General features: G+C 39.5%; 1 protein-coding gene across 12 annotated transcripts in view; it reads left to right on the top strand.

Moving 5' to 3' along the window:
* The window catches only part of CSNK1A1 (casein kinase 1 alpha 1), a 58,418-nt gene that overhangs the window by 14,720 nt on the left and 30,341 nt on the right, over window positions 1-13,357 (top strand). For all 12 annotated transcript variants that reach the window (XR_010587674.2, XR_010587673.2, XM_073994564.1 and 9 more), the window contains exon 3: window positions 12,259-12,385. Coding sequence is in view for 10 of the 12 variants with exons in the window: in XM_073994564.1 (XP_073850665.1) it covers window positions 12,259-12,385 (127 nt within the window). In the remaining 2 variants the exon portion in view is untranslated. The remainder of the gene's footprint in view (window positions 1-12,258; window positions 12,386-13,357) is intronic.

Below are 13,357 nucleotides of genomic sequence, written 5' to 3'. Positions count from 1 at the left end.
CCCTTTGCTGTGTGTTATGTTTCCAGCCCAGACCTTGTATTGTTTCTTTTGTATTTGCTACTTAAAACAAACATTATATCAAACTTCGGAATTTTATTGTTTTCTTTTTGTATTCATTTTCTCCACTAATGTAGATAATTTACTTTTGCCTTTTTGTATAGTTTTCATCTACAGTTTCTTATCTAGAATACTTAGCTCTATCCGTTTAAAGAGGATTTGCTAAGCAAATTAATGAAAAGTAGGGGGAAGTGTTCCCTTCATCCAGTTATTTGTTCTCTTAGTATCTTCATACAGAAAACACTATCTGTAATACAAGTGCTAACTTACAGTGCAAAAATTACCCTAAAGAAAACCATTTGAGGCTGGGCACGGTGGCTCACTACTGTAATCCCAGCACTTTGGGAGGCCGAGGCAGGCGGATCACCTGAGGTTGGTTGTTGGAGACCAGTCTGACCAACATGGAGAAACCCCATATCTACGAAAAATACAAAATCAATCGGGTGTGGTGGCGCATGCCTGTAATACCAGCTACTTGGCAGGAGAATCACTTGAACCCAGGAGGCAGAGGTTGTGGTGAGCCGAGATCATGCCGTTGTATTCCAGCCTGGGCAATGAGAGCAAAACTCCGTCTCAAAAAAAAAAAACCATTTGGTGGCTTACCCCTGTAATCTCAGCACTTTGGGAGGCTGAGGCAGGTGGATCACTTGAGGTCAGGAGTTTGAGACCAGCCCGCCCAACATGGCAAAACCCTGTCTCTACTCAAAATACACAGAAAAATTCTGAGTGTGGCAGCATATGCTGTAATCCCAGCTACTCAGGAGGCTGAGGCGGGAGAATCACCTGAACCTCGGAGGCAGAGGTTGCAGTGAGCCGAGATTATGCCAGTACACTCCAGTCTGGGCAACAGAGTTACACTCCATTTCAAAACAAAAACAAAGAAAGAAAAAGAAAGCCATTTGGTCTCTTAATGGTGTATTAGGGAATATTTTGTAGGAGTATGTTTGATTTCTTTTTTTTTCTGAAACTTTTTAATGTACATGTTACCCCTTTTTGAGGAGTGGAGGTAAGTCACTTGAGCCTTAAGAGTTTGAGGTTTGAGGCCGGGCGCGGTGGCTCAAACCTGTAATCCCAGCACTTTGGGAGGCCGAGACGGGCGGATCACAAGGTCAGGAGATCGAGACCATCCTGGCTAACACGGCGAAACCCCGTCTCTACTAAAAACACAAAAAATTAGCCGGGCGAGGTGGCGGCGCCTGTGGTCCCAGCTACTCGGGAGGCTGAGGCAGGAGAATGGCGGGAACCCGGGAGGCGGAGCTTGCAGTGAGCTGAGGTCTGGCCACTGCACTCCAGCCTGGGCGACAGAGCGAGACTCCGTCTCAAAAAAAAAAAAAAAAAAAAAAAAAAAAGAATTTGAGGTTTGAATTAGGGAGTTAGGAAGAGGTGCCAATTTTAATATTTTACAAGTATGGTGGATGGTAATGGCTTTGGACATGTTGAAATTAAGGTGAATGGCATATCCTGTATTTTACTCTTGTGTAGTTACGTTAGCAGCAAATACAGAACTGAGCCTAGGCCAGGGAATTGGGACTGGGTTAGATCTAAGCAAGATCAGCATATAAGTGATAGTGGAGAAAGTAAATTGAGAGGTGAGGACTCAGGAGAAGAAATTTGGAATTAATAAAGCAGGAGGAGAGTCAGGATAATGCGCTGTTGAAGTTAAAGAAAGTAAGTTTTTAGGAGGAGATAATTTGTATCCAAGAAGTAGGAAAGAAAGACTTAAAGCGTTTGGGATTTGGCTGTGTTAGAGCTCCGTACACAACAGGTGATCAGTAAAGTTACTTGTCTCAATGGTAGGGTCTGAGGATAATCTGAAGAGGGAGTAAGTATATAGAATTGAAAGGATAAGCAGAGGCCATATTTAGGAATTTTTTAATGTATGAAACTCTTGCTTTTTTTGTAGGTAAAGGGCTTTTTTTTTGGGGGGGGGGGTGGGGGGAGGCATGGTCTCACTGTCACCCAGGCTGGAGTGTAGTGGCTAGCCTCAACCTCCTAGGCTCAAGTGATCGTCCTGCCTCAGCCTCCTGGGGACTACAGGCACATGCCACCACCCCTGGCTAATTTTTTGTTTTTTATAGAGAGACCGGGGTCTGTCTTTGTTGGCCTAGGCTAATCTCCAGGCACCTGAGCTCCAGTGATCCTCCCACTTTGACCTCCCAAAGTGTTGGGATTATATGTGTGAGCTATCGCATGGCTCCTTTAGTTTTTATAACAGAGAAATGACACAGTAAAACCGTAGAAGGGTAACTGGAACTAGGAGAATATTTAATAAGCTAATACAATAATACAGGCATCTTTCAAAATTTAGCCCCGGTGCTAACATTTCTAGGAAGCCACTTTCTTTTTTTTTTTTTTTGAGTCAAGAGTCTCGCTCTGTGGCCAGGCTGGAGTGCAGTGGCCATCTCAGCTCACTGCAACCCCCACCTCCCGGGTTCAAGTAATTCTCCTGCCTCAGCCTCCAGAGAGTAGCTGGGACTACAGGCTCATGCCACCATGCCCAGCTAATTTTTGTATTTTTAGTAGAGACAGGATTTCACCATGTTGACCAGGATGGTCTCAATCTCTTGACCTTGTGATCTGCCTGCCTTGGCCTCCCAAAGTGCTGGGATTACAGGCCTAAGCCACCATGCCTGACCAGAAGCCTTCTTTTTTATCTTGTAAATAAATTGCTTCTTCCTGTATTTCGTATTTATGGTCACCTTTATATTGCACTTGTCATTTACCAGTTCTTCAACAGCTTTATTGATTATAATTTACCCACATAAAGGTTAACGTATTTAGGGTGTATAGTTTGTTTCTTAGTATATGTACAAAGTTGTACAACCATTACCATAATTCAAATTTAGAATATTTTCCTCATCCCAAAAAGAAATCTTGAATCCATTGTCGGTCACTCCATTTCCCGTCAGCCCTAGGCAACTACTAATCTACTTTTATATATTTGCCTATTAGAAAACTTTTGATCAAGCTTTTGTAATTTGTATTATGAAGACTATAAGTACATTTTCCACTTCCCGGTGAAAAAGTATATTTTAACATTGGTACCTCCCTGGACCTTCCAGTTCTCCATATGCTGGCCCTCAATACCATTGCTATCAATGTTGGAGCAGTGATGACAATAACTGACAAAAGTTAGGTCATGGCCGGGCGCGGTGGCTCAAGACTGTAATCCCAGCACTTTGGGAGGCCGAGACGGGCGGATCACGAGGTCAGGAGATCGAGACCATCCTGGTTAACATGGTGAAACCCCGTCTCTACTAAAAAAAAAATACAAAAAGCTAGCCGGGCGAGGTGGCGGACGCCTGTAGTCCCAGCTACTCGGGAGGCTGAGGCAGGAGAATGGCGTGAACCCGGGAGGCGGAGCTTGCAGTGAGCTGAGATCCGGCCACTGCACTCCAGCCTGGGTGACAGCGCGAGACTCCATCTCAAAAAAAAAAAAAAAAAAGTTAGGTCATTTGTGATTTTTTTTTTTTTTTTTTTTTTTTTTGCAACTACATCCTAGCTCAGTTATTTGTGATCTTTGAAATAACACTTTGGGTATTATGGGGAAAATAACTATGTTAATGGGAACCAAGAAAAAATGAGAGTAAGTTGCAAATATAAACCAGGTTTTCAAAAAATTACCTGAAGAAGAAAATAAGGTCATCTTACACACTGTACCAACCTAAGATGTCACTTAGTTTTTTGTGAGCACCAGACTTCAGCCTGATGCCAGTCCTCCCCTTTACCTGGCACTCTTCCATCTATCCTTTAAGAATCAACCTTACTTCTTCAGAGAAACTTTCCCTGATGCCTCCCTTAAAAAAATAGATTGGATCCCCATAATTTGTGCCCCCACAATAGCACTCTTCTCTCCTTCATCATGGTATTTATCCCCTTTCCCCACTATAAGCCACGAAAGCAGCAATTATTTAGTTTTGTCTAGTTAGCTACTCTAAATATTGAATGGATAAATGAATAGTAGCTTTGATAGTGAACAGTGATAAAGTTTTTTGTCTTGTGTTTTTATAATTTTTGGAGTTAAGGAACATCTACATATCTTTGAAGGCAAAGGGCAAGGAACAAAGGTGGAGAATATGAAAATGTACCATAATTCAAGCATCTTAGGGGTAATGTTGTAAGCAAAGGATTAGTAGTAACAAGGCGGCAAGAAGAGAGAAAACAAATCTTAGTTGCCTACGTTACTGCTGAGCAAAACATACGTGATTTTCAAATATTAGATCTTATTCTACAGGCTATTTATCTCAAAAGTTGCTTTGGAACAGGGGCTCTTAACCTGGTTCATAACTATATCCACCCCCCATGAGATCTGTGTATTTAGACAGGTAAGGAAAATTACATTTTTATTTTCATGAGCCTCTCACTCAAATCTAGTATTTCTTTTTGATTTTAAGTGTAAGTAGGAAACCTCGTGAGTTTTAGCAGAACCTTTGACTTTGTCACCAATATAAATCACTGATTTTGGGGTGGGGGTGGACGGAGTTTTGCTCTTATCGCCCAGGCTGGAGTGCAATGGCATGATCTTGGCTCACTGCAACTCCCACCTCCCAGGTTCAAGTGATTCTCCTTGGCCTCCCAAGTAGCTGGGATCGTAGGCGCCCACTGCCATGCCTGGCTAATATTTACATTTTTAATAGAGATGGGGTTTCACCATGTCGGCCAGACTGGTCTCAAACTCCTGACCTCAGATGATCCGTCTGCCTCAGCCTCCAAAAGTGCTGCAATTACAGGTGTGAGCCACTGCACTGAGCCACTGCGCCTGGCTGAAATCACAGATATTTTTATATCACGTTATTGTTGCAGGTATCTTAAAATATGGTTTACATTCATTAGTATGTCAAAATTATAGCATTTGTTAGACCTGCTCCTATATTTAATGCATTAATAAGGAGAGTATGGGGCTGGGCACCGTGGCTGACACCAGTAATTCCAGCATTTTAGGAGGCCAAGGTGGGCAGATCACATGAGACCAGTAGTTCAAGATTAGCCTGGCCAACATGGTGAAACCCTGTCTCTACTAAAAATACAAAAATCAGCCAGGAGTGGTGGCATATGCCTGTAAACCCGGGAGGCAGAGATCGTAGTGAACCAAGATCACACCATTGCACTCCAGCCTGGGTGACACAGCGAGATCCTGTCTCGAAAAATAATAATAATGAGAGCGTGTATATTACTATATCCCAAATTGGTTTTTTTTTGTTTTTTTGAGACAGAGTCTTGCTATGTCGCCCAAACTGGAGTGCAGTGGCGCAAGTTCGGCTCACTGCAATCTGCAGTCTCTGCCTCCTGAGTAGCTGGGATTACAGGCCCCTGCCAGCATGTGCGGCTAATTTTTTTTTTTTTTTTTTTTTAGTAGAGACAGGGTTTCGCCATGTTGGCTAGGCTGGTCTTGAGCTCCTGACCTCAAGTGATCCGCCCACCTTGGCCTCCCAGAGTGTTGGGATTACAGGCTTGAGCCACTGAGCCTGGCTCAAAATTGATTTTCTTTTCTTTGTTTTTTCTTTGGTTTTTTTTTTTTTTTTTTTTTTTTTTGAGACAGAGTTTTGTTCTTGTTGCCCAGGCTGGAGTGCAATGGTGTGATCTTGGCTCACTGCAGCCTCCGCCTCCCGGGTTCAAGCGATTCTCCTGCCTCAGCCTTCCAAGTTGCTGGATTACAGGAATGCTAATTTTGTATTTTTATTAGAGATGGGATTTCTCCATGTTTGTCAGGCTGGTCTCGAATTCCCGACCTCAGGTGATCCACCCGCCTTGGCCTCCCAAAGTGCTGAGATTACAGGCATAAGCCACCGTGCCTGGCCCCAAAATTGATTTTTTAGAAGTAATTTTATGCTAGTTCAATTTCGTTATAATTTATTTTCTTTATAATGCCTTGTATTTTATGTATTTAAAACATCATTCTGAGAAGAGATGTATGAGGAGAAGTATCTGTGGCTTTGAGAATATATCTGTGTATAATGAATGGCAAATAGCTGTTAAGAATGGCATACACAAATATGAGTGTATAGGAAAATTAAAAGGATTTTAGAGAAAAGGGAACAGAGTAGCTGGAAGTGTTTTTTTTCTTTTTTTGGTTTGTTTGTTTTTTATTTTTTTCTTTTTTTGAAACGGAGTCTCGCTTTGTCATCCAGGCTGGAGTGCAATGGTGAGATCTCAGCTCATGGCAACCTCTGCTGCCTGGGTTCAAGCAATTTTCCTGTCTCAGTCTCCTAAGTAGCTAGAACTATAGGTGCCCACCACCACGCCCGGTTAATTTTTGTATTTTTAGTAGAAACCGGGTTTCACCATATTGGTCAGACTGGTCACGAACTCCTGACCTCATGATCCGCCAGCCTCAGCTTCCCAAAGTGCTAGGATTACAGGCGTGAGCCACCGCCCTCGGCCTGAGTAGCTGGAACTGTTAGCAATAGTATCCTAAAGAGACAATTTGAGCTAGTTCTTACAGTTCAGCAAGATCTTGCTAGGCCGAATTCCTTTTCTGCTCCCATAAAAAGGAGCATAAAGGTTGTATGATGATGGGTTGGCAAGGGACTAAGTTTGAGAGACGGTATCTTCAGGATATCTTGTAGGTGCTATTAAAATTGGATGTATTCTAGCTCTGATTCAGTGTTGATACTTTTTAGTTGTTCACTGAAGATTCTGACATTAATAACCGAAAGATTGGAAAATGACTTTTTACTTCTATAATTATTTGGCTTATTTGAATTAGGGATAAATAGATGCTTCCTGATGACTTCACTTTGAGTGCAGGGAGTGTTTCTGCATTTCTTGTTTTGTTCTCCTTATCTGCCAAATCAAGCATTCCCTAGACTGTTACAGCTTCTAATACGAGTTTTCATTATTTTACTCAGCAAATGTTTTGAGCATTTCTTGTGTATGCTGGGAATACAGGATTGTGAACAAGACAGATATAATGACTACCCCTAATTAAGTTGATAGTCTGAAGGGTAAGATTAAATTTTTTTTACTGTTATTTTTGTCCTAGTCATGGTGATGGAACTAACATGTATTTGGGTACTTTAAAGTGCATATTACAATAATTACACTGATTTATTCTGGAATATTCTAGGTTTCATAGTAATACTTAAATATTTTTATATGAAAAATATGTATTTCTTTTTTCTCAAATACTCCATTTTCATGAAGAGATTTTTCAGAAAAAGTAAACCCCTAGCTTGAAATCTCCAGCTATACTATAACACTTCCTAACTGGTAACCATGTCATTGTCATTCCTTCCCCTACTCCTCCATTTCCATATTGTATACTGATGCCAAGGCTAATAAGTACTGATTTTAATTATGTCTCAGCCACAAACTGTAGTAATAGTTCACCCAGTTATTTACAGCATGTAAAGCTCATAAGCCTTGCACTGAAGAACCTATACTACAGCTTTATGTATCTGCCACCTCGACTCTTGCCTTTATGACAGCCCATGCTCCAAAATGGTTTGCCCCTGCCTGGTAAGCCCTCTTCTGCCTTGTTTATCAAAACACTGTTCATCCTTCAGGATCTGACTGGTAGCAGACTATTTTCCTAATACGTCTTCAGACAGATTTAGTTCTCATTGATCTTTTGTGTGAATTGTGTTAGCATTTTTTGTCAGCCTCATTGACTTTTGCATGTATTGTCTTACATTTGTGCTTTTTGTATGTCTTAATTTTTAAATTAGATTTAATTTGGATATGCATTTAGAGGAAAGGACATAAGAGCAGAGAGATAGACCTTGCCTTCTCTTGGCATCATCTTCAGACCTTAGATACTTTTATTATGCTGTAAGTAAGTAATGATGGTTGTATAAATTATGAACTCATTCTTCAGCCTACTTTTAGGTAACACTGAAGTCTAAAGGTATAGATTTGAAACAAATGGAAAATGAGAACCCTGAACATTTTGTCTTTTTAAAATTATTATTTTTACTTTCACCCACTAAATTACTTGATTTTTAAAAAATGTTTTGTGACTATTAGGAAGAATAAAGGCCAAATCAATTGGAGTACTTTTTTTAGTCTCATAAATACCTGAGTACCTGCAATGTGCACATAACTTTACCACTGTACACTTAGTAGCAACACATCTTGTACTTAAAAATGTCTAAAGGTAAGACCTGTGGTTTCTAGTTTGAAGGCCTAGAAAGTAGAGAATAAGAGTGAGATTTTTGTGTTGGTGTTTGAGACTATAAACTTAAATGGCCTCAGAGAATCGGGTTAGTGCTTTTTCATTACTCAGGTTCTGTGAAAAGACTATTCAAATAAAAATAAAGCTGTAAGCTCTATCCTACCAGGTATAGAGACAAACACAAAAGTAACAGTAGATGAATATTGTCAAGGGGTTAAGACTGTGGATACAAGCAATAGTTAATGGCTTTGGGAATTCTAGGAAATAGGAGACCAATGTGGGATCGTGACATACGGAAGGTTTCTTTGGCATCTGGGTTTTAAGGTTGGGATTGAAGGTAGAGAAAAGCTCTCAGAATAGACGTGGGAGGCATGGAGGTGAAGGTAGAAACTAAGAATAAGATTGGAATAAGCAGAACACCACTTCTTATTCTGAATCTGTGTGTGATAATGTCTGAATGAGTTAGTCCAGATGGAAAAGCACAGATGGAGGGTGTGACGTGCTAGCTTTAGAGAATTAAGTTATATATTCCTTGAGACCAAAGGAAGTGTGAAAGATGCAAACACCTGTCTCTTAGCTTTAAGGAGTTATAGTACCGGTCCATAGAAAAGAAAGTCCTAGTTGTTTTAGAACTGCATGGTTGCTCCACAGGGAAAAATGCCTTTGAAATGCTTATTTTTTTAAGCTGTTTTTCAGTGAAGTATTTAATCCTCCTGACTTTGAGAATAGTGAATATGTCTTGTGTTCATAAATTTAAGCAAGGGTTAAGAGTGCACAGTGTGTGTGTTTTAAGTGTGCTTCTCAATTCATCTAATTCTTCCCAGTTTCTAATTATTAAGGGAGTTAGAGGTTTACATGCAGGTGATTTTGTTAGAGGCTTACTTTGCAGATGATTTCTTTATGAAATCATGTTAATTGCATGAAAATATGAAATCTGAATTTGTACCTTTTACATTACAGGTTTGTGTTTGGGCTTAGATGGATGGTTATAACATTTGCTTATTTTTTGTAGTTTTACGTCTGAGCCATCAGTGGAAACCTGTCTAGAGCTGAGATGTGGTCTTATAAATAAGAGTTGATTTATGCCTTCCCTTTTGCCTATTTGACTTTTTGTGCCTTCTTACTTCCTTAGCTCTTTCTGGATTTGGTGTTCTCTTTTTCTTAAAAGCCTAGATAAATTAGATTTATATTAAACAAGTGTTGAATGTTTATAATGGTAGGTTTGTGACAGCTCTCTAGTCCAGATTTGCCTATCATATAAAAAGGAAGAGGGGAAATAACCGAAGAAAATAAAATGAGGAAAAGAGAAAGGAGAACACAGCTTATTTGCTTTATCACTTACCTTTTAATACTGTTATTATGTATTACCCAAAGCATCACTGTGGGCTTCTTTCAAGTAAATGTTTTCAGCGAATGTGAAAGGTGTTGAATTCCCATAGGGAGAATAAAGAGTGGAAGAGGGAAAATAACGGCAGCTTTAGTACACTGTTTTAAGCAATATGGACAAAACTGTCTCTTCTGGCTGGGTGCAGTGGCTCACACCTGTAATCCCAGCACTTTGGGAGGCTGAGAGGTGGATCACCTGAGGTCAGGAGTTCGAGACCAGCCTGGCCAACAAGGTGAAACCCCGTCTCTACTAAAAATACAAAAAATAGCTGGGTGTGGTGGCAGGTGCCTATAATCCCAGCTACTTGGGAGGCAGAGGTTGCAGTGAGCCAAGATCGCACCACTGCACTCCAGCCTAGGGGATAGAGCGAGAGACTCTCAAAAAAAAAAAAAAAAAAAAAAAAAACTGGCTCTTTTGCTATCACGTTGACACATTTGTTTCCTAGGAAGTGGGCAAGACCTCTAGAAGGTTAAGCAGACACTCTTCCCTTACTGGAGTATCTTTTTCTGCAAAGAGGATGTGGAAATGGATTTGATTTTGTGTGCTTGACAGCTATCCGTGTGTCAGGTTTGGGAAGTAGTTCTCAAGAACAACTGAAACAAAAGTCGTAGGAAGGAACTGAACTTTTTGGCTTATAATCCTCTTAGGATCTCTTACTCTCAACATTAGATTCTAGGGAGCATATTTATTATACCTGACTATGAGACCTATCTGAATAGGTCTGAAATTAAAGCTCTCTGATTTGAGGCTTCCCCTCTGCCCTTTCTCAAGTGCTAAGCCTGAAATTTCTGTAGTTTTGGTAGATGCCATCAAGGGTTAATGGGTGCCCAGGACCACTAGTTAGAATAGACTATTTTCTTAAAGAAGAAACACAAGAGTAGCACATCTGTATAGTTATCTTTGCATTTTCTAGAAAAATATTATTAAAAGATTAAATCTTCATACTCTAGTTTTAATATTGATTTTCTTGAATCTTTGGCATTTATCAGCAAAGCAAGAAATGGCACTAAACAGTTTCCTACTAGGCCGGGTGCGGTGGCTCAAGCCTGTAATCCCAGCACTTTGGGAGGCCGAGACGGGCGGATCACAAGGTTAGGAGATCGAGACCCTCCTGGTTAACACGGTGAAACCCCGTCTCTACTAAAAACTACAAAAAAAAAAACTAGCCGGGAGCGGTGGCGGGCGCCTGTAGTCCCAGCTACTCGGGAGGCTGAGGCAGGAGAATGGCGTGAACCCGGGAGGCGGAGCTTGCAGTGAGCTGAGATCCGGCCACTGCACTCCAGCCTGGGTGGCAGAGCGAGACTCCGTCTCAAAAAAAACAAAAAAACAAAAAAAAAAAAAAACAGTTTCCTACTTGACTGATACTTGTTATAATTTTGACACAGATTTTAGTTTTTTGGAAAAGCTGGTGAGGTTCAGTGGTTCAACCTGTAATACCAGTGCTTTGGGAGGCTGAGGCAGGAGGATCTTTTGAGCCCAGAAGTTAGAGACTAGCCTGGGCAACATAGGGAGACTCTGCCTTTACAAGAAATTTAAAAGACCCTGTCTCTACCAAAAACATTTTAAAAATTTAGCTGGTCGTGATGGCACGTCTATCATCCCAGCTACTTGGGAAACTGAAATAGGAGGATTGCTTGAGATCAGGTCAAAGGCTGCAGTGAGTTGCGATTGCACCACTGCACCCCAGCCTGGCAACAGAGCGAGACCCTGTCTAAAAATAAATGAATAAATAAATAAATAGATAAATAAGGAGGAAGGAAGGAAAAGAAAGAAAAGCCTGTTCTCCCCTTTTGAATATTTTTAAAACATAAAGCTTTCCAGATACGGTAAATTTTGGTGTTGGTTCTTTTCAGAATTGACAAAAAAATGACTCCAGTTTAAGCTTTAAAATAACTTTTTAAACAAAATTTTAAGTATCACCCAATTTTCTTAGCAGAATTTGATATCTAGAAAAGTTTGAAAGAAAAATGGTAGTGCTTCTTTTAAGGAAAGTACTCTTACCAGAATCATAGGCATCAAAATTTGAAATAATTTATTGCAGTGATTTTCAGTCCTTGGGATAAATGAAACTGGCAATTGATACTTCTTGAGTTATTAGGGACACATTGTGTACAGTAATACAGCCCAGGATAATTAAAACATGATTCCAGTTAAAAGCAAATAAATGTCATTAGTTTGTTATACGGGTTATTTTCTGTGATCTGAAACTAAGCAAAAATATGACTCCCTTTTGAATAAGGACAAGTAGTTATTGATTAAATGCAGTTTGGTAGAACTGGGATGGGAATTCAGATAAAAGAAATCTTTGCTTTCTGAAACATTTTGGAATGACTGATAGAGTCATCTTCATTTCTTCTGTTACAAAGTAAATTCAGGTGAGATTAAGGAATTTGCTAAAGGCCACAGGAATCAGTGGCCAGTGGGTGTAAAATCCAGCTGCCCTGGTAACAGGAGATTTTAAGGCTACTATGCATGTCCTATCTATATAGGAGAATGGAGTTGCATGACAGGGGAAAAAATGTCTCATTACCCTTGTTTTGTCTTGGGCCTTGTAGTTAATTAGCGTGTTCGTCTCCCAGGTAGGGGAACATTTGCCTTAAATAATACCTACTCAGAGAAAGAAAACTATCTTATTCTTAGGGTTGATGATATTAAGTGATAGCTTTATGTAATACCCTCTCTTCTCCTTTTGTTTCGTTAGGTGGTATGGTCAGGAAAAAGACTACAATGTACTAGTCATGGATCTTCTGGGACCTAGCCTCGAAGACCTCTTCAATTTCTGTTCAAGAAGGTTCACAATGAAAACTGTACTTATGTTAGCTGACCAGGTATGTGAAATTTTGATTAGAATATAAACTGAGAATAGTACTGTTGACTGGAATTTCATTATATATAAATCAGAGTATTAAAATCCTGTGCATCACTATTTAACCTTAGCATAGGCAGAAAAAAAATAATAATGTAACTTGTAGATATTTTCCTATGGGAATAAGACAAAAACTAGAATTATCTTGGTTTCTTACTCATCTGTAGTCTAGTAGTTTTCAATCTGCTCCTTCAGATGAAGTTTTAGTGTCAAATATAGCAGGTTATTGTAAGATTTTGTTTGGAGAAAGAGTTTAGAGTGTATGTATGCATATAATTGTAGATAAATGTATATTGACATTTTGTTTAAATTAAGCAAAATTGAATATTATGTATTACGTGTGGGACTCTTAGAAAAGCTATATTTTTGAGGATAAAAAGGTCCTGAAGTAATTTAAGGAAGAATTTTTTAACCAAGTAGATGCTGCTTGTTGTAATGGATTCTCAACCATTTGTATTACTTAAGACCTAGGAAATTTCGAAGATGTCATGAATTAGATTGATGCATTGGCTGTAGGTTAGATTAAATGGTTTTTACAGCCAAAGTTTGGATATTTCGATCTTAAGAAATGAGAAAGATAGAGTAAGGAACAAACCTTAAGGGAAAAGATAATACATTAAGATAATAATTGGTAAATATCAAGAAATGTATAATTTTTTATTTTGATCAATATTTGTTGCCTTTAAGGGCAGGAAAATGTTGGAAATGCTTCAAGTTAAACTCGGTGTGCTTATAAAAATACTATGAAGAGAATGACATTTAAAAATGTAGATTGGATGTCATAAAGTATAATGAGATAAACAGAATTGGTATTTGAAGTGGAATTTTCGTAAGTTTGTAAATTCAGAAGGATGAAGAGAAGTAGGTTAATGGGCACAAAAATACAGTTAGGAGGAATAAGTTCTAGTATTACATTGTATAGTAGGGAAATTAT

This window comes from Macaca fascicularis, chromosome 6, assembly GCF_037993035.2.
Source record: "Macaca fascicularis isolate 582-1 chromosome 6, T2T-MFA8v1.1".
Classification (NCBI taxonomy): Eukaryota; Metazoa; Chordata; class Mammalia; order Primates; family Cercopithecidae; genus Macaca; species Macaca fascicularis.
This window is presented reverse-complemented; position numbering and strand designations above follow the sequence as displayed.